The 21,745-nt window shown below is 48.0% G+C and overlaps 1 protein-coding gene across 1 annotated transcript in view; it reads right to left on the bottom strand.

The window, feature by feature from the left end:
- Positions 1–21,745, bottom strand: part of IGDCC3 (immunoglobulin superfamily DCC subclass member 3) — a 104,963-nt gene that overhangs the window by 18,831 nt on the left and 64,387 nt on the right. Inside the window, exons 4-7 of the mRNA XM_074837418.1 lie at positions 21,292–21,422; positions 15,646–15,783; positions 8,573–8,731; positions 467–632 (exon numbers count right to left, since the gene is read on the bottom strand). Coding sequence (XP_074693519.1) covers positions 467–632; positions 8,573–8,731; positions 15,646–15,783; positions 21,292–21,422 — 594 coding nt within the window. The remainder of the gene's footprint in view (positions 1–466; positions 633–8,572; positions 8,732–15,645; positions 15,784–21,291; positions 21,423–21,745) is intronic.

Genomic DNA, 21,745 nt, shown 5'->3' with positions numbered 1-21,745 from the left:
ACCCACCTCGCCTGCCGAAGCCGAGCCAGCTCTAAAGCACTCCCTTTTCAAGGTGCTCAAGCAGCAGGGCTGGAATCTCTCTAGATCACTCATGCCCCTCTCGGCCTCGAGCACATTAGCCACTGCCCAGCGCAATGGGGCTATGCCAAAACAGGGCTTGCACAGCTCACCAGGACGCGCTACAGACCCCACTGCTCTCTGCCAGCCTTCACCAACTGGTCCAAAATGAGCTACTGCACACACCTGCCTCAGATCTGCTGTTTGGGCAAAAGTTGAAGCCTGTGTGAGCCAACTTGCTCTTTGCCCAAGAATGACACCTGCAGAGACAGCTACTTCTGGACCATCAGGTGATGTCAGTCCTCCATCTGTGCAGATTGACGCCGAGGAACGGCACAACCCAGCTGTGTGTCCCACACTGCTCTCCATCCCACGCTGCAGTGCCAGAGGCCAGCGCACGAGGACTTACCTGTTGTTATTCTTCAGCTTAATGTGGTCGCTGGTCTCCAGGATCTGCCCGTTCCTCAGCCAAGTGATCTGGGGCGGGGGTTCCCCCTGGGCTACGCACGTGAAGATGGCAGTAGTCCCCACAGGCCTGGAAATGGACTGGGGATGCTGCACAAACTCTGCAGGGGCTGCAAGGAGAAAGGAGAAAGAAGGTGAGAAAAGTCATGATGATCCCACTTTCTCTTGGTACAAAGAGCAACCTTGTAGCTTGGGCTTCAATAAGCCCTGTCTGCCTGGAAATGTGGGATACTTGGCCAACCCAACATAGGCAGCAGATAACCACAGTTTGGATGGTGTGTCTGTAATCAGTGCAGTGCTACAATTTAGTTACCTATCCTGGCACTCACAGCTTCATAGAAGGCACCTGAAGGTCAGCTCAGGGCTGTATGGAAAGCCCAGGTGGGTCCTACATCATTCAGGCAAACAGCAACAGGGTCTAAGCCCGCTCACCTCTCCCCAGTCTCCCACTGAAAGCAACCCCAGTGCTGCAAAATAATCCATATCTGACAAAGGTTATTTAAATGCATCCTGCCTGCTAGGGGAGCAGGCTGGAAGGTCAGTGGCCCCTGGTTGTTTGCACAGACATAAAATGGAAAGTGTATTGTACGTAACCCTTCGTAGCCACGTGGCACCACGCAGGGCCATCGTGCTGGGAGAAACGAGCCCTCTGCTATGGAGGCTTTCAAAAATCAGCACATACTGACAGTACGAAGAGCGGTGAGGAAGGAAGGCTGCAACTACAAGCGGCAATTATAGTATTTGAGGTTGGGAAGATCTGCTGTTTCATCAATGGCGGAGCTAGAGCAATGTCTCGTGGCTTCACCCAAAGGACTCATACGGCATTAGCAAACTGCTTACAAATGGAAAGAAATGTATGGATGTGCATACAGCAATCTAGCAGGTTGTTCTTCCCCCAGTAAATATCAGATTTACTGCAGACTATCCTGGTAGCAATAGACTGGGGAGCTGTTTTTACCCCAGATCTGCAGCCCGGGACCCTTGGGCTCCTGACAAGCCTGGCAGAAGTCTCCACCATCCCTGTAACTGCTGCTCACCTCGTAACCAAATGTTTTCACCTTTAACAATAACATTTTTAAACAGAAAATTATTTCCTCCTTCCAGCAGCTCAAAATAGATTTAAAATCATTTATCAGAATAAACCAGTGTATCAGCCTACAGAAAGCAGGGCCTGAAAGACACTGTCAAATAGGTGAGTTTATTCAGGCAGTTATGCTTCAAATGGCAAAGTGATAAATATACTCCATGTTGCTGCTGAAACCTAAAATCAGGTGGAACTGGCAGCAGCCACAATGAAGACAAACAGATAAGAGGCACGGGCCTGTAATGGATTTACCGACTAGCGTCACGTAATGGATGGCTGATGTTAAATTTTTCCAACAAAAGCAAGATTATCCAGGGAAGCATGTTCAGGGCCACTCTCTGGCATTTTCTAAGCATGGTGTTGGTGGGCTTTGCCACCAGCAGAGATGCTGGGATGGGAAAAGGGAGCAAACTGATCCAGCAAAATGTGCTGAGGGGTGGCCAGGTTGCCGGCGGGAGCAGCTATGCAAGAGCCGAGCCCCATAGTCCATGGCCAAAAACCCCCTCTGGGTTTGCTGCGGGAGCATGGTGTGATAAAGCTCTTTTCCAGCTGCGTGCGTGCAAGGGAAGAGCATCACTACTGCTGCAAAAAAAAGGCCAAAGCGCAGTGCAAGGTGCAGGTCTGTAAGAGCAAAGTCATGAACATTCTAAGTCCTGCAAGCAGAAAGATACAGAAACTCACTGAAGAGCCCATCTACCTCGAGGAGCCCCCTCTTCCATTTTTAATAATCAAAGGGAAGTGGAGCACGGCAGGTCTGACTTATGTTAGCAGTAGGGGGTGTCCGCCGGCAGAGTTTATTGTCAGGCCACTTCTGCTGGCGCTCGGGTCTACTAATGAACCTGATCTCAGCAACCTAATGGACACATATTTCCAGAACCTCCTGCTAAACTTCCCCAGGTGCCAATCGATCCCTTGTCCTTCTTTTTTCTCCTACATTTCCACACCCCCCCCTACATTTTTCCCCCCTTCTAGACTTATAAATGGAAATAAAATTCAGGATGGGTTCAATAAAAGTTGGAAGCATGGATAAGCAGTGGGAAAAACCCCTCTTCACTGCAGTGAATGGTCCCTTTGTGGCATACAGTGAGAGCATTAGAGACTTGATTTTCAAGACTTCCTTAACCTCCCGCCCCCCGCTTTGTGCTGGCGGGGTTTTGCAGGAGCAATTATTTTGCAAGTGGCTGTGCAACTCCCTGCTTTCATCTGAGCTTACAAGTTGCACCCGCAGTACTCGCAGGTGCAAAGCCATGATGCCAAGGAAGGGCACAGCCATCTTCCAGCTCCTTGCTGCAGCTTCATTAAAGATCCTGCCGCTTGGCTCTCTGCCTCTGCCTCCTCCACCCCCACTTCACTAAATCTCAAACCCACCATTTGTTACAGCAGAACCAAAGTTTAAATATGGAAAGAAGCATCCGGCGTAACCCTTCTGGAATCGGCGGCTCTCCTTATCCTCCCTTATTAGCCCGTGTCAAGAGGGAGTAATTGGAGCGGTGTCGCGTGTGACTCGGGGGTAACAAACGTGCAGCTGCGGCCGCTGGCTCGGCGCCAGCGATGCTATTCAGGACCGCGGCCCCTCGGGTTCCTCGGGTCCCTGCTCCCCTCTGCCGTCCCTCCTCTTTGCTGTCTCGCTAAACACAACCAGATCAAAACCCTGGCCCCTGTTTAACTTGCTTAAACTCTCTGGGGAGCAGGTGGCCACTCCTTCAAACAGCTTCCACCTCCGCTGTGCTTGAGCTGTCCCTGCGCAATGCCATCCCTCACTGCAAGACACGGGATGCGCTTCTGCTGTTCCTGCTCCTCCTGGCTTTCTCCAGCATTGCTCTGTCCCTACTCCTTTTGGTGCAGAAGGAGAGGCAGTGTGGAGCTGTAGTGGCAGAAGGGCCCAGGTCACAGCAGAAACTCATGGAGTTAAAAGGCTCCTTGTCCCCATCACCAGCTTCCAACAGCATCAGAGAAAGGACGTGGTCCGGGTGCCACCAGGGTCTTAACATGGGGACAGACACTGCTGCAAGGAGATGCCCCTCTGCTACCCTGGACCTGCCCCGCTGTTCATACTGGCAACCCCAGGCAGGGTGCCCTGAGGCAGCTGCTGGCATATGGCCTCAGGGCGAATGGCTCCTTTCCTGGACAGAAGAACATCTGCTCTCCAACTCCCAGGTCCTCTTCCTGCCCTTTCAAATGATTTCAACAGGAATAGAGTTTGCCACCTCCAGCCCTGGGTTAGTGGGAAAGGAGTAGAAGCAAAGCCCTGCCTTCAGCCAAGCCCTGCCTTCAGCCAAGCTCTCCACCCCCCTCGTCATTCATAATTAATAGAGCATCTTGTCAGTGCTCATCTCACCCTGCACAGAGGTGCAGTGGTCTGAATGCCTCTCCCCCTTCCACGCTACATGCCGGAAAGCCATTGCTGGCGGTGAGAGGAAGCGCTTCTCAGCCCTCCATGAAGATAACAAAAATATTAATGAAGATCACTGTTAAAAGCACAGGATTTGAAACTGGCAAGGAGGAGTGCGCAGGACCCAGCCCTGGCTTGTGAAGTATGAAGAATCTAGAGCACTCATTATTCAGGACTTAATGGGAGGGAGGGGATCATGAAGTTTTAATGAATATTTAAAGACTTGACATTGGTATCAAAAAGCAATAATGCTTAATACCACCCCCAGAATCATTAATGAAGTGCTTCAATAGCTTTTACTGTGTTCAACAAACTGTGATAGCATGAAGATGCACTTTAACAGCGGGTTGTGATGGGAGGCCTCAACAGGCTCCATCTCTTTAGGGACATCTCATCTCAGCAGTGACCTGCCACCAGTCCCACCCCCCCCAAGATAACAGGGAGCTTTGCTGTCCCTGCCGTGAGTTTGTGGCACGGTGCTCGTTGCAGCACCCAACAGCTCACTGAGAAGGGCTGTCCTAAGGATCAGGGAGCACTGAGAGCTGATGCACCCGTGCCAGACGAATCTCTGCCCTGTGCACCTCAGTACGAAGCCATCATTAATTCTCAAGTAGCCAGTGGCAGGGTGAGGGAGGGAGGCTGGGGTGAGGAGAAGGAAGAATAACATGGAAACAACAAAACCTCATAAATTAGGCTACCAGAACCTACAATAAGGGTCGAAAGAAGAAGATGGGTCTACAGGGAAGTCAGTCAAGCACATCATCAGATGACAGGAGATTTAAGACAAAGCTGCTGTCCACATGGCTTCTTTCCATTGACTACAGAGGATGCCCAGATGCTTACGTGAGTAACTTAAATAGTGAAGTTGTAGAGCTGGTGGGACTGCTAGGGCCAAAAATGGGACCTGTGACTGTGTCCTCTGGGAAACAGCCCTGACAGAGAGGTTGTCATGGGGGCTGTACATCAGCCATCAGTGGGTATCATGAAATTCTGGTCCGGGCAAGGTGCAGGCTGGAGCTCTGCAGCAGTGGGACATGCTCCCACATCACCTACCGGCATGCTCCTGGGAGGTTGCTCCAGAGGGCTCAGGCACCCCAGCTCACTCCAGCATCCCAACGGATGAGATCCAAGTGCCCACCTGTCCCTGCGTGGTGGCTTTTCTTGAGAAGGAAAACATGGGCAGGAAGAGGACTGCTCCATGGGGCACGTTGAGCCATGCAGCATGTACTGAAGCTGGTTTTGCAGCATGAATTTAGGGCTAAACTCGAGGACAAACCAAACTCGAGGACAAACCAAGTACCACAGAGCCAAGCCTAAAACACAGCAACTGCAATATATCTGCTGCTGAATTCAACCCCGCAGCCAAGGCTTGCAATGCCAGCCAGCAAGAACGATGGAAGAAACATCAGGAAATGCAGTGGCGGCCGGATCTGCTGGACCAAGGAGCGCTGCCCGGTTCTGCCAGCAGAAAGCAAAGCGAACAAGGCAGTCATTGTCAGCAGAGCCTTCAAAAACATGTCCTTAAGATGGGCATTCATTTATGAGATGGGATCTCATTTTTCTGCATAGCTTTCAGGAGGAAATGAAGCGTGGAGTGGAGAACACTAGTGACCATCTGGCCATTCACAGCCCATCAGTTTGTTATGACACCAAACACATAATAAAGCACAAAAGATTGCACAGGAGGTAGAGAGAGAGTGCTTTGATATATTTTTCTTTCCTTGCCACCGAAGCCTGCTCTTCCCTTGCACCACACGCACGCATACCCTCCGTTTCAGTCGGCGATGCATTCGGCCCTTCGACAACTCCCCCCGTGAGACTTTCATTCGCAGCCCAGCACAAAGCAATATTCAAATGGCTGCGCCAGGATCTGAAGAGAAAATGGAAACTTTCTTGTGTGAGAACCTTACAAAAGAGATCAAAGGAGCCTAAATGGCCAGGGGAGGGCAGGGAGGGAGGGAGAGGGGGATTGACGCCTTCTCCTCTGAAGGGAGGAGGAATTCCCAGGAAGATAATAAGACGGCGTTAGATGATCTGAAGGAGAGCCTGCAATGGGAAAGGACATTACTGCCAGAGCAAGAGCAGAGCCCTGCACCAGGACACCTCTGCCCACACGGCTGCTGTGATGGGGACGAGGACCACCGCTGGCAGCAGGAGGGAGGATGGGGTCTCAGTCCCAGCCTCCCGCTAACTCCTTGCCTTACAACAGGAAACATCGCATTTCTCCCCCAGTTTCCCACCTATAAAACGTGCCTCCTTCAAAAGACGAGGGCCAAGTTAATTTGTGCCTCCAGGCACTTCAAGGGTCCCTGCATAAATGCAGCAAGTACCTGGCCTGGCGTGCTTTGAGGATGCTGTATTGTCCTAGCCCTGTACTAACTTCCTCTCCAACCAGGCTTTTGATAGCCCGCTCTTTGCTTTTATTCTCTTTACGGATGTAATTTGCATCACTGACATCTTGACAAAGATAAAACCCACAGTCTCCCATGTCAGTCATTATCGCTGTTTTCTTCCCAGAGAAACCTGAACAGCAATCATTTGTACCTCTCAGCTGGAAAATTCAGGCAAAATGAGATTCAGAGGAAGGAAAAGCTGTTTCCAGAGGGAGGGTGAGCAAACCTGGGATGAGCCCAACTGCCTGGCCAGGGTCTGCCATTAGCATCCCTAGAGAATGACAGCCCCCCGAAAGACATGAAGCACTTTATGGATTGGCAACACAGGTTGGGGTCCTGGACGCTGCAGCTCATGTCTACGGGCCACACCAAGGACGCACTGGCCACGCTTCTCCATACCACTGCCAACTTCTCTGCTAATGCTGAATGCAGGAGCATCCCCCTTGCACAGTGAGGCTGGGCTCCAATGGCCCTGCGATTACCATTTTAGGGACAAATTCTCATCCTGGTTCCCCAGGTGAAAATCCACAGTAATTCTACCCCAGATGAACTCCAGCACTAGACCAGCTGCTCAGGAGTTGATGTTCATATCTCCAAAGAGACTGAAAACTGACGATCTGTAGCAATGAGAAGTTGTGCTACCTTTCCCCCCCTCATCCAATTGCTAACAGGAGCAGTCAACAGTAGTCAATAGCTGTATTTTTACAACTTCTCAGATTTTCCAAGTAATTTCTTTTGGTTCCGCCTGCCTGCCTCCTGGACATCAGCTTGGCAGTTGGGTTTAGTAGACCTCTACTACGTGCACCACGTGCAGAGCTGGCCTGCAGCAGCTCTAAAGGGTTTGTATCAGTACAGTGAGGTTGTTCTTAATGCCTGGGTTGGTGTTTCTTAATAAAGGGACTCACAGATGTGCCTACCCCCTTGCATTGCTTACCCAGAAACCCAACAGCAAAAGAAACGTCGAGTTTACACCGCCTCTCATGTCTGATCAGCAGCTGGGACTCAGGAGGCACGAGCAGCCCTGTACAAGCACCCTTTCTACATCGCTCCTCGCTGCTCCCAAGGCAAAGGGGAACAGGGATGCCAGCACCCAGGGACCATGGCTGCTGCACAAGCAGCGCGGTGCCGGATCACCGCCAGCGACTCCCGGGACCTGTCAGGTGAGCATCAGGGCTGGAGCAGGGCACTTTCCCCATCACCAGCATGAAAGGTTCAATTAGCTCGCTCCGGCAGGAGGTGTATAATTTTAGATTCAGGATATCATCAGTCAATAGTTAATGAGTGAACTGATGAGAGCGCGAGATGCTTTAAGTGGACTAGCTTGAAGAGGAGGTGAGTGCCTGTAATCAGGGGCGGATTACTGCCATTCAGAGCACGCTGCCAGCTGGGTTTGCCTTCTGAAATACTTGCCTGGCTTCCCTCAGCCTAGAGACTGGTTGCATGAAGCATGTGGAGGGGATTTGTTTGGTTTCTTGAGTGCTGATCTCTACTGTGGGCTGAATCACCCTTTACAAGTGGCATTTCAGGACAGTTGCTGCGGGGAATGGGAGCAACCTGCATCACAACCCCAATAAAGGGTGCTTTATTCACGACGTGGCAAGGGGTTCAGACACAGTGTCAATTGCTAAATAAATCAATCTCACTGACTTTTTGGAAATTATTTTAGACACTGGTGCCATTTCAGTTGGAGAGTAATACTCTGTGATACCCACTCCTGGATATCACTGCAGGAGTGATATCTATCATGCAGAGGGGTTCAAGATGAGAATAGTGCCCATGTCCCCATATCAGTAAGGGCCATGCAGGGGTGAGAAATTAATTTGGCTGATTAATTCAGCCCTGGCTTTCTGTTGAGATGTACAAGTATGATAGCAAGTAACAACTGGTGGCTGTTAAGCCAAATAAGTGCCTGTGATGGGGTGGGAAACCACTGCAACCTGTACATCTGAGGTCTCAGTTGAACGATACCTGGTTGCTATGCATCTGTGTGGGACACAGAGACTTACACCCACCTGGAAAACCCCATGTCTAGCAAAGAAGTCCTTTGTCTGATACCATCAGAGAAGCAAAGTCAGCATCTGTCCATCCCAACCCATCACAGTGCCCAGGCGACATGTAAGTCCTGTGCAGAGGGCACAGCGAAGTGGGCATCACCGCTCCCTGAGCCCCAGGTTTCCTCACCTTGTACAACGAGCCTGCCCTGCGCGGTCCTTCGCACCCGAGTGCCGGGTTTGTTCGCGGCGCACACGTAGATGCCAGAATGTTGTACGGTGAGGTCCGAGATCATGAGATTTCCTGTCCCCAGCACCTGGATCCCCTCCACACCAATCGGGCGGCCATCTGAAAGAAGGGGAAAAGGGTAAGAGTCACATGCTGGACCTCTGAGTGAGGTTCTCCAGGGCACAATCCTCAGTGAGATCCAATCTAAGTACTTAGGGAGTGGTGCCATGCTCTGTTACTGGGATTTGCCAAGTAAAGTCAGTGGGTTTTAGCTGATGCTCTTAGCAGAACTGCCTTCTGCAGAAAACCAGGATCCTCAAGTGTCTGCCCAAAACCAGACTTTGTGCTGCTTCGAAAACCAAGGTACCATCACAGGAAACGTGAAAGCTTTCAGCCACACGTTCAGATTAAGATGAAGCACCCAGAACACTGTCCAACAGAATGGTTAAACCAAGTTAAATCCTATCAGCTTCTTACATTAGACTGACCAGGGATCCAATCAGCTCAACAGCCTGCCCCAAGCAGAGATGCTCCAGGAAGGAGAAGATCAGCCAACCTACAGCAGCACTTCCCCAACGCACTCTCCCAGCTGCCAGCATTTTATGACTTGAGGATTTTCTGAGCCAGAAGTTATGCTTTTTTGCCTAATTACCCTTGACGGGTTTTTGTGGCTTCAGAAACTATGCAAACACCGGATTTTTGACTCTTAGCTCTTCAACACACAATAGCTCAGGGCCAAGGAGCCAAACTCTAAGCTGGTGGTTAGGTCTGCTCAGCTGCTCTAGCTTAGAAGGGCAACTGGAAAGGGCTGCGTCCATCCTGAGTGCTGGGTCTGAAGCAGGCTGGCAGGAGAGCAGCGATGCTTCCAAAAAACCATCCCTGGGCTCCAACACAAGGTCTTAAAAATTGAAGCGCTTAATGTGAAATAGTTCAGTATGAGGGAATTCACCTTTTTCCAACAAAGCCTGTTTTCACTGGAAAATTCCCAGCCAGCTCTAATTACAATGTGTTTCATTAGTATCAGGCTATTGCTTTTTATTGTTTCATTGGTTTGTGTTTTAAGACACTGTCTGACAAAGGCAGCTCTAAATCAGTCCTAGCATGTGTCAGGGTGTCTGAGCGGAGGGACAAGGCAAGGGAGTAGTTTTACTGGAGGAGCAGTTAAAGAGAGCACACTTTCATCAGATGGGAGATGGGAATCCAGTTCCTCTCTTGCCTTTGCTCATGGAGAAAGTTAAAGAAGCTACAAAAATGGGAGAAGCAAGAACCAGCCCTGGTGATCTCCTCACGTGACCATCCCCTGATCACTCCATAAAACTGCACTCCACGACACCAGAAGAGCCTGTGTCTTATGCTTCAGAGTTATGGCTAGTAAAAGGAAAAATTAATCTGAAAAATCCCTCCTGGGAGCTCTGTTGGTCTGTGCCATAATCTTGCTAAGAAAATGGAAGAAGCCAAATAAAACCAGAACTGCTCTGTAGGAAGCAATGGGTCATGGGGAAAGATCTGAGATGCTCTAGCTGGTTTTCACCCCTGTGGACCACCTTCTGAGAGATGCTAGGCAGTGGCTGTTCAACCTGTTTTAAAATTTATCATCATCCAGTGGGCAGAACAGTTTCCAGGGACATTTGGTGCTGAAGGACCTCAGACTCAGGCTGGTTACCAATATTCATGGCACACAACCACTTCAGTGGCTGCATCTGGTGTAATCCAGCAATGGGAAACCTTGATGGAAGACACAGAGGGAAACACAAGTTGCCACGGGGCTGCTGCAGTCACCCCATTATCCCCAAGGATTTCCTTCACAGCCTCTGACGTACAACAACACGGCCCTTGACCGAGACCTGGCTTATGCCTGACCTCGAGCAGGCTTCATGCTTCAACACATGCAGAGCTAGTTAAAAGTTATCTTGCAATCGTATGCTTTAGCTGTAATATCATGCTTTGCATAATAAAGAGTATTATGAGGATTTGGGCCATTCATAACTAAGAGGTTCTGGAATAGCTTGGGAAAACATGAAGGGAAAGCAGCACTCAAGGAGAGGGACAAATTAACCATCAATCCAGAAATGCCACTGTGCAACCTGCTGCCCAGCAAGTGCTTGGATCCCCACGGCAAGAGACGCGATGGGATGGAGAGCAAGTGTCTCTGGCAGCATTAGTGAGAGCAGCGCACGTTCATCAGCTCACAAGCCTGGACCACAGAAGTGAGGAATCCCATTTCAGATTAACAGCAGCATCCTGCTAGGAAACACCAGCAAAACATGGACTGAAAGCTACAAAGCACCTCACAAACATATCTCCTGCCATGCTCTTTATATATTGTTTTTCAGGAAATTTTTAAACTTAAAGGTTTCCTTGCTTCATTAGGCAGGCAATGCCAGACCACTTCATTATTTGCATTGCAAAGAAAAATGCTCAGGTCTTTTAGAGAGAGAAAAACAATGTCATTAAATGATTAAACGATCACATAGCTGGCCAAGCCACTGCAGCAGTAAATGGCCCAGTCATAAAAAGGACAGTAAAACATGACCTGTCCCACATTTAATGAGCGATAGGAAGGAACCATTCCTTTCAAACATCATTTGAACTGAAGTGTAAAAAGGTCTGAATTAAATTAAAATTGAACTTGATTTCATCTTTTAAATTAGACCTCTTGGAAGTCCATATTTACAATAGGTGTAAAAATCAAATCTCTCTCTCAAGGGAGGAACGGGACCAGTGAAAGATGTGAAGTGGCCATACCTGGATGGTTCATCACATCATCGCCTTAAGAAATACCACAGAAATGTGACTTGAATGTCAGTAGTTTTACTGTATTATTTATAACATGCTACATAATTTAAGCATGCAAAGACCCAGCCTGCAGCAGGTACTCCACACAGTCCAAATATCAGCATCGATACATCCTCAGTTATCTCTCTAGCTCCAGATATTAATTAGAGGTGTGGTGGTCTGAAGAAATGTCTCCTGTCAACCAAGCATCTTTTATTTCCCTGAAGAACAAAGCTCTCCAAGCTCAGAAACCTCAGGGGATCTGCCATTTGATTCAGAGTGTGGCCACCTCTAACAGCCAGCAAAGTTCACAGTGCCAGATCATTCCATATGCCTCTTATTCAACTTCTCCTTTCCAAAGAGCGCTGAAAAGGACTTCTGGAGAATTATCTCTCCTTTCCTAGCCTGCTCTATCCTCCTTACTCTACTGTGTCTCACCCAACCTGAGCCATCCTGTGATCAGTTCAAAGGTCTTCAGCTAACACCAAGTCCAACTTAGTAACACCGACAACAGATATAAATAATAGAGTATTTACACAAGAAATTCCTTGCATCCTGAAAGCTCAGCACTTTGCAGAAGTGCTGTGCAGAGGGACTGATGTCTCACACCTGCTTTGCAATGGTTGTTATCTATTTTAACCCTGTTTCCCTTACACAGAGCCCTAAAGAGCAGCTTTGGATCAAGGGATCCAAACCCTGAAAACCCACCTTCCTGGCATCCCTTGCCATCACCAAGTCATGTCTCCATGGAGGAGATCTGAAAAACTGCAAAAGCTAACACTGTTGCTCAGTTCCCAAAACTCTCAGGACCCACGCAGGCTTGAAAACGGTGCTCATTTAACATGACTTTCTACTTCTTTTTATGAAGTCAAACACAAAAAATCTGAGGGCTGAAAACAAGCCAGTCAGGGTGGAAATGTCTGATAGATTCTCTCTTGTTGATCTTCGATTGATGAGGGCAGAAGGTGGAGGTTCAGTTGGTTGTGAAGAGCAGATGGACAACCAATGAATAAAGGAGACCATTCTCAAAAGGGGACAAGGTCCCAAAAGATGCTCCAGCTGTGGATAAGTAGAGGCTTCCAGGTTCCCCATTAGGGTGAAGTCTGGATGAAAGACGCCTGCGGTTTTGAAGCCGCATTATTTATTTTTCCAAGGTGTATGTGATGCTTTCTGGAGACCATTCTCCGCCTGCAAAGCAAGTGATTGGCACACCAGCACCAATTACGGAGACCCGTTAAAACGTGCCAGGCGATATGAATATGCAACAACACGAACGCCTTTCTTTTATAAGTAGCAACTAGAAAGAAAGTAACAACTTTCTAATGTTGATCATTTAGGTCTTTTGTGAATTCTTTGTATTGTGCCATAGTAGCCTTCCACTTTTTAGACACATGGGTCTCCTGCTCCAGCGGACACTGGGCACTGTGGATTAGCATATTTAGAGTACATTGCAACAGTTGACTATTCAGTATGTGAAGTGGTGAAATTTACTCTATTATTTCTAAACACTTACAGGAACGGTGCTCCTGTCAACCAGTCAGCCATCTATTGCAAGCTTCTGTGTCCAATAAGTTACCAATTAATTGGCTCCTACAATTGTTGTATAGTTTACTTCTTGAATGGCTCCCTCTTTAGTAATTTCCTTCCCATTGTGCGACCCTTTCTGACAACTTCTGTATAACGCTATCAGATAATCACTGTCTTTTCTTTCTCGCCTCACTTTTCTATATCTCTCTAAATAGTTTATTATTCTGCCTTGGTACCTTTTATGGAGGCCAGCTCAGTGGCCTGTCAGTTAAAGGGTAAGGATACATTAAAATCGTCATTCATTCAAAAGGCTTTGCAGTAAGTGCCCAGGATATTCATTTGTGCACACATACAGGTCCAAGCCTGAAGTGCGTAGCTCTGAAAGGAAAAACCCTATCTTCCCTGAACAAACCCTTAATGATTTTACATTTCTCTCAGAGCCTGCTCTCTAATGAATGTTGACATTTCATGTAGGGTGAGACACAGGAATTCTGTTTGTGGTCAGGGGCTACAACATATTCCCAAGGAAATTAAATTCAAAATTGATTGTGTGACACTCAAAAACTGGCCCAGAATTTGAATTATTTCCTTCAAGCAAAATATAGCTGCCTTTCCCACTGAAAACCAGCCAGGTTTTAGCAAAGCCAAAGCAAAAAGTGCAGATGTTGTTTATGGCTTGTGTTCCCCTGTACCAGAAAGCTGTAAAGCAAAATTGTTCTTTTGCTCCTTTCTGATAGAAGAAATGCCACAACATCAAAACTGTGAGCAAAGGGGTTCAGAGAGACACTCCAAAACGGCAGCGTGCCCTGTGCAAAGGCCCAGCACAATGGCGATGCCACGACTCTTCTTTATTTTGACCAGACAAGAGAGATGTTCACACATAATTGACTTCTGTTGTTTAAATTAAGTCAGGCCTATTGATAAATCAGCCGCATCTGTCTAAGACTTTGTGGCCATGGATTTTTTTTATTTCTGGGAGTGGATTAAAAGCATTTTTTTTCCTAAGTTAAGTAAATTAACTGGTTATTTAAGCTGAACCAGCTCCGTAGGAGGAATTTCAGGAAGAAGACCTTCACAGGAGGAAGCTGCATGTACAGATGACAGAAGCTCGGAGGACCTCCCTGTCCAGTGCAAACCTCTCTCCCTCCTCCTGATCACACAGACACGGAGACATGAAAGCACTTCTGAAATGGCTACAAAGAGATGACAAACCCACCAACTCATCAGAGAGTCTGTACACCACATCGCTGTCGAGATTGGTGTAATACTAAACAAGATCTTGTGATGCTTTGGACAGGAAACATTCGTGCTGAAGGGGAGGGAAAATAACGGGATCTCTTTCCCATTCAGTAGCTCCAATTCTGCTGCCGTGCTGCAAAGCAGCATGGAGAGGATATTTTTGGTGGAAGGCAATGCTGAGCTCAGGCCATCCAGACAAACACTGCACAAAGCTATTACATCTTCATTATTGCACTGCTCTATAGAGACAAGTGTTTTGAAGAAGGTAATAAGCACTTATAATTAAGGCAATTATAAAGTAGTTTATTATAGTTGAGCGCTAACATAGAGCTGCCTTGTGTCCAAGAGAACCAAAACAGTGATACAGCCTATCTGGGGAATTTTTAAAACAGCATCAATCTGATGGTTATGGCTCTGGAGAAAAAAAAAAACAGTTAGTGGCAGAGACAAGCTGATTTTACAAGCCACCAGAGGATGGAAGCAGGAGGGCAAACATGGAGAAATTGTGCAATTGATGCTGGATACGTGTCCTGGCAGATGGCTCTGGAGTGGGAAGTCACCCTTCCCATGAGCTGGACCCTGACCCTTGGAGAGCCATGGGGGTGAAGTCCCACATCCAGCACAGATGAGACAGGATTACCCCTGTTTGTGCTTCACAGCCACCCGGGGGGACTTGGAGAGATTAGCATCCCAAAAATGACATGACCTCGCAGACCGCAAGGGCTTGGGAAATACTAACTGAACCCAACCTCACAGTGCACAGACACGGAGTTACAAGCTCTGGAGGATAAAACAAAAGCCATCAGCTCTTTGCTCAACACAGATTTCTGTAGGGCAATGGAAGTGTCGCTCTGACCAAAATAGTTTCTGAGCTACTACCACAAAGTTAGAGCCTAAAATAACCCTTGATTTCAGACTGGGAGAAGCATGGCACTTGGCTCTTCCTCACTTGTATGATGCCATCAGACACTGCCTCTGGTTTCCATGCTGATTAAAAAAAAATATCACGGACTCCAGCAGCAAGCATTTGTTTTTCAGAGCTTCAGACACACTACTTAAAACACTCTCTCCCCTCAATTTTTTTTAAAAACTCACTGAACAGCCAGCAAGTTTCTTTCAAGTCTGTTTTATGTGAAAGATGTGTTTGTGTATGATTTTGCTTCTCTGGGCCAACAGTGGTGATGTTTTTGATTCAGCTGAAGAAGATGCTGTCACTTGAGGAAAGATAAAATTATCACCTTTCATGAAACATCTACAGGTTTAACCAACCCACTTCTCTAACAGGTAAAAACAGGATCTTGTCAGAAAGAAAAAACAAAGTGTAGACATGAGGATGAAAAGCACTTCAAGCCTACAATTAACTTCACTGGGAAGGGAAAGGGTGAATCACTTGTTGCATAAAATAGTCAGTGGCACCTACCTATTTTCCACATGATGGCAATGGAGAGGAGGAGGAGGAGGAGAAGGAAATCCCGGTCACTCCCGGGGCTTACCTAGGCGGCTCCAGGAGACAATGGGCCGGGGATTGCCCGTTGCGATGCACTCCAGCACAGCGGTCTGGTGTACCGTCAGCGTGAGGTTCTCCGGACCAACGAGAATCATGGGGTCCTTGTAAACGGTGGAGTGGGAGCCTGCAAGGACAGCATCATCATTAAAAGGCATCTGATTCTCTCTTGTTTAATGGAAACAACAAGGGCTTCATGCATCCTCTAAGTACAAATGATGTGACTGGTGTAATCCTCAATATATTTGGGATGTCCATGAAACAAAAGGAGCACAATGTTTGCATGAGTCACATTGTCTGAACGTTTTTTAAGTGTGAGCTGATATTCCTGGGGAAAACCCCTCCAGCCAACTGACCCAGCCACAAGCAGCCCTGTTAAAACCCAGATATGGGCAGCACAAAGAAGGAACCACGCTGTGAGCTGTGGAGAGCAAATGTGCAGGAAAAACATGATATATAAGAAGGACACAAGCTGCAGGACAGCTCATGCAGACGGGAATGCAAATAACTGAAGGAGCTGCTTTATCTTTCAGCATCTCAAGCCATAAAGTAATCCATGCAGTCCACAATGCCTAAATCTGCCTCTCTGCAAGCATCCTCACTTGCTGCTGGCGTCATTTGCTCCAAAAGCCCTGTCCTGGGACACAGAGAGTGATGGAGGTGCCAGTCCCTGACTCCTGCTGAGGGTCTTTTTGAGAGGAAACTCAAGGAATCTCCTCTGTCACCTGCAGCCCACAGAGTGGTCATTTCCCTGCCTCTTACAGCACCCCTATCCTGGCCTTGGGTGCAGGGAGGGGATGCATCCCATTGCTCCGATATAATTGTGATACAATCATTGCTCAGGATGCAATCGCTAATCATTTATTTGCACTACAGTAGCACCAAGTGGTAGCAACCAAGAATTAAACCCATCGTGCAAAGATGATGCACAGACCCGTAATAAAATAAAACCCTGGACCAAGGACTACAGAAACAAGACAGGCACAAGACAAGCAGAAAAACCCACATTTCACCAGACAGGAGGAGACTGCGGGACAAAAACATCATCCTGTGTCAGGTATACTACAGCTGAACCTGCATCTCCTGAGTCCCCAAGAAGGGCCTTATCCTGGGCCAAAGGCTCCTCAGTCCCATTTGTTGGGAGCAGGAGAAGGGGAAAAGAAGGAGATACTCTCAGTTCTCCATAAGTAGACAGGAACACTGATAATTTCTGCATTAGTCTTCTCCCCATTTCCAACGAGAGTTGGGTTATACTCCAGAAATGCTGAGGTCAAGCAGTGTTCAAGGAATTTCAACAATCTGACAGCTGCTGCTGGCAAAAATGGTTTGTACACCTGCGGAAATACTTGAGCTGGTTGTCTCCTCCTGAGCAGGAGAGAGGCACAAGGAGGGCTGGGGAGCTGAGCTCTGCCACGGGCTGGGCTTTGCTGTAAGGACCATCCCACACCGACTCCTGTACATGGACTTTCCAGTGTTCAAAAAGCTTGTTAAAGAGAAGCGATCCACCAAAAACTATCTGCAAGGGCTTTTCTCCAAGAATAAAATTTCTTTTCTTCCTGCACTTTTTAGCGTTACCCTTTCACAGCAGTTCGGGGGCTGAAGTCAGGACGTTAGCAGGGGGATTTTGCAGCAGTCCAAGGGCAAGCACAGATCAGAGCAGCTCATTTGTTAATCGTTCCTACAGGGGCTAAACAGGGAGCGATAAAGCAGCTCAGAGGTTATGTCTAAATGGGCAAAATCCAAGAAAAATCACCATGTCAGTGTGAGTTAAGAGCTGACTTTCTCACTAAACACATTTCACTGCAAGCCATAAAATGCAGATTTTTTGATGAGAATCGGAATGCACAATAAATTCATATGACCAGCTGGTTAACCCCAAGAGATCTGAAAAACAATACCTTCCCCCTCAGTACCTCGGAGTGCCTTTAAAAACCATGTAGATTTATTGTTCTAAATCACAATACTAAATGTTCACGCTTAGAATAATATGGTATTATCATCGTATTATATAGTGATTTCAATATTTCAAAACATAGAGAAATGAAATGAATTTTCCAAGGTCACCCAACAATATCAGTAAACGGGAGCTGAGACCAAAGCAGAATTTACAAAACACTCTATTTTGACAATAAACTATAAAGAAAAAAAATTACGCTCTGATTTATACTCTGAGTCCTAAATATGCATTCAGGTTTTCAGGTGTGGGCTCAGCTCCCTGAGTTTGGCCAACCTCTGCCCAGCCCTGGAAGTAGCATTTCCACTACTGCTCACTTTCTCCTGCAAAGGCCACGTAATGGTCCCTTAGGGCTCTGCTGCCTCCTCGATGTCGAGCCCAACACCCGCAGCAGTGCCAGCTCCAGGGCCAGAAGGGCCAGTGACCCAGCAGGGATGCGGCAGTCAGACGCCAGCACCACGCAAAGGGGCTGACCGTGCCTGACCATCGGGGAGGAGGTTTCCTTCTCCAATCAGAAAAGCTCTTTGATGCAGGGTCAGGAAGGAAGGAGTGACAAAATGAGGGACTTGTGGCAGGCGAGTGCTGCTGGAGCACAACAGGGTTCAGGGCAACACGGCGGGGATTTATTCTGAAAGGGAAAAAGGCTCTAATGATGCATGTGGTCCCCAGGGACTCTGCCAGTAGCAATCGCAGCGAGGACGGGGAGGTCCCCGCTACCGCCAGGAGTGACAGGCACTCTAGCAGGGACGGGAGCGTCGCCAGCACAGGCTGTTAGATCTTGATCAAAAGGACAGCAGCAGAGAGAGCCGCAGCTCGCACTGAAAAGGTGTCAGGGCTGAGAGGCAGGCAGCCCCTCGGGAGCATCTCCGCTAAGCAGGCACTTGAAAATAATCAATCACTAGGGCTGGAAGACATATCCGTGCCGCTTGCTGCCGGCAGCCCCACCACCGCTGCCGGCAAGAGGAAGGAAAGTGCTGTGAGCAGGCTCCTTCATCCCCCACAGGCAGCCATCCTCCTCCTTTCCAGACAGGCTGTGGCAGTGCCCTGCAGGGAAGGGGCTCCCAGAGCCCACATCCATCCCCTCCCTCCTCCATCCCCAGCCAGGGCTCGGTTTGGAAACCCCAGTGAGGCAGACCTGGTGCTTCTCTGTGGATGAAGCAATGGCTGAAATTGCTGCCCTGTTAAGAAAAGAGGGAGCCCTCCTGCCACCATGAAGAGCAGAGAGCACCATTCCCTTTACCCCTCTATGCGAGACAGAGGTGATGGAGAGATTTGCAAGATTACTGCTTACCCCATCACGCCTAATGACGTGCACAACAGCACTCACATTATTTCAGTATTTACTGACATAACACCCACACCAGTGAAGCAACATCCCTGTGCTACCTCTGCAGCACACCATAGCCTCTGCCGGTGTGCCAAAGCTAGCACATACCTGCTGCCCTGGTCTAACAGATATTTGTGTGCTCTTAGCAAACACCACAGAGCATAAACCTTTTCCACTGAGGCTTAACCCAATCCATGGGCTTGAGAGCATGCAAACGTCCCATTATGGCAGCTCTGCTGACAAGCAGTCACTGAAGCATGGTCCAAGCCCTTCAACAGACACTTACACACGGTGCCTGTATTCATCATTTGACTGCTTTAAGGAAGAGAAAAACCACAAACATTTCACAGACAGGAAACCTGGAAAATATCCATCTGAAATGAGGGATGGTCAGATGAGAACAAGTAGCACTTTCTGCCCTGCGAGAAATAATAACTCAGACTGGTAAACTGACACAACGAACTTCACCACATTGATAATTTACTGCTCTTTTAAACTTCCACGTAGCTACTGTTCACACAGATCAAGAAAACAGATAAGTAACAGGCACCAAAAGCTCCCAGGTCTTTCAGAACCAGTTAACCTGCTTTCTTTCCCCATCAGAGTTGATATATACAGCATCACTCTTTTCTCAGCTTCACCCCATTTCACACGTGCTGCTTTTTTACAGTCAACAGAGGCTAATCTGACATTCGGTACAGGCATTAAGTCTCCTACTCCAGAACCACTGGCCAGGCAGCTGTTCCGGAGGCTGAAGGCAGGCTGTGAGATACGAGCATACGCTGGCAAGCCTCCAGCCACCGGGTACCAGCAGTTATGTGTATCTGATGGACAGAAGGATCACAACTCATGGGGGGCAGACTCTTTGCTGCAAATAAAAAAGCTCACGGAGAAACACACACCCAACCAGCCCTGTGCAGACTTCCCTTGCCTCTTATCTCCAAAGCTGCAATCTCCATTCCCATAGGGAATCTGGGATGGTTCCCGCCCCGGAGAGCCACAGATGCATCCCCACTGCTGTCACAGGGGACCATAGTGGGTACCCTGCATCTCAGGGGGGTTCTGACCTGCATGGAGTCCTGTATCTCAGAGGCCACCCTACCAGCAGGACATAGCCACAATTTGCAGGTGACTACTTCTGTGGCACTCTTATGTTCTCTGAAGTCCAGGAGAAGCAAGTTGTCCTGTTTTCATACAAGGAGGTTGAGCATATCAAAGGCACTTCTGAGAAGAGGGCACGAAGGTGTCATTCACTCCTGGCTGCTTGATCGGGCTGGGTTGTATGACTTGACTTAACACTTTCCACTTCCTTCATAGTAGGAGCAGCTACTGAAACATCAAGCCAGACTTCTGAAGCTAAAAGTGTTTTGATTTAAAAAGACTGACAAATGAAGAAAGCCTAACTAGAAGGTGACAATCTAACCTCAGGTTTAGAAACTGGCTGATTAGTTATTGTTCGAAGAGGCCTCCAAGAGATCAGCTTGGGTCCCTCATGGACAGCTAATGGAGGATGGGCAATGGGCAGGTCAGTGGAGGGCAGCTCAGCTATGGGAGCATGGTAGTGTATTTGCACCCTAATCTTTCCTTCGCTGTGCCCAAGGGCATCACTTTCACATGCCATTTTGTGTGCTTCCACAAACAGGCCAAACCTGTGCACATGCAAAGCGGGGATGTGGGTTGCTTTGGTTTGTCCTTATCGCTTAATCACATCCTACCTCTGGCAGCACGAAACCAAACAGCAAGTATGTGATTTTGGCCTTTTTTTTTTTTGGAGAGGAGACCATAAGGCACTGTTATTTCTTTAGCCAAAGCTTTCAGAGATGAAAACCTGTTTCAGTCACTGATATCAAATGTGGATGGAGAACCAAGTAAAAATTCAGCCTGGGGTGCTCAGGGCTTCTCCTTCTTGTCTTCCAAAGAAAGGTTAGCCTGCTTCAGTCACAAGGCAATGCTGACAGCCTACAGAATATAATTCCCCCATTAGATAAATAATTGAGCACCCTGTGTGCTGCAATTACTTCCAGAGTGAGCAGATCTCATAAGGAAATGATGAATCTTCCACATTTCCAAAAGAATTTATTTAATGTAGAGCTGCTGTAACTCATTTTCTCACCGTCCTCCCTCTACCCCGAAACTGGCACTAATTTACAGGCAAAGAGACAGATTTATCTGCTATCAAATGGACTGATCTGGCAGGAACTAATAACAATCCAGAACAAGGAAGGTGTTATGGCTGGACAAAGGAATGCTTTCAGTGCTCTTAGCCTGAAGATTTCTTAAACTGTCCGGGTCCAGAACAGCAGTGGGAAGAAGACAACGGAAAGACAGTCAGGACAGTGTTTACTGGTACTAACCTGACACGGTGAGTCTGGCCTCCCGGCTGAATTTCACATTAGCAATATTGCTAGCAACACAGTGAAAAATCCCACTGTCTTCTGCTCTCAGTCCTGTAATCTGCAGGACTCCCTTGGGAAGCAGTGTGTACCTGTGGGAAGAGAAAAGCAGAAACAAAAACTTGCAAATCCGGACGTGATGTGAAAGCAGCCTGCAGAGCCGTGCAGGTGAGACAGGCCAGCTCCCCACATCCCAGTGCAGAGGTGCCAACACCACCCGAGTGACGCAGCCCCCGGCAGGCTGAGCCCACACTTGTCACTGCATCAGTTCTTTATTTTTTCCGGATACTTGAGCCTCTGGTCTTTTTTTACAGCAGGGCATGTTCCCTTTCTTTATCTTCTGATGCATCCTGGAGAAAGGATGACTTTTGCTGGAATGCTACAAAGTAGGTACTTCCTATTTAACCTGTGGAAA

The sequence above is a fragment of the Strix aluco genome, chromosome 12 (assembly GCF_031877795.1).
Source record: "Strix aluco isolate bStrAlu1 chromosome 12, bStrAlu1.hap1, whole genome shotgun sequence".
Taxonomy (NCBI): domain Eukaryota; kingdom Metazoa; phylum Chordata; class Aves; order Strigiformes; family Strigidae; genus Strix; species Strix aluco.
This window is presented reverse-complemented; position numbering and strand designations above follow the sequence as displayed.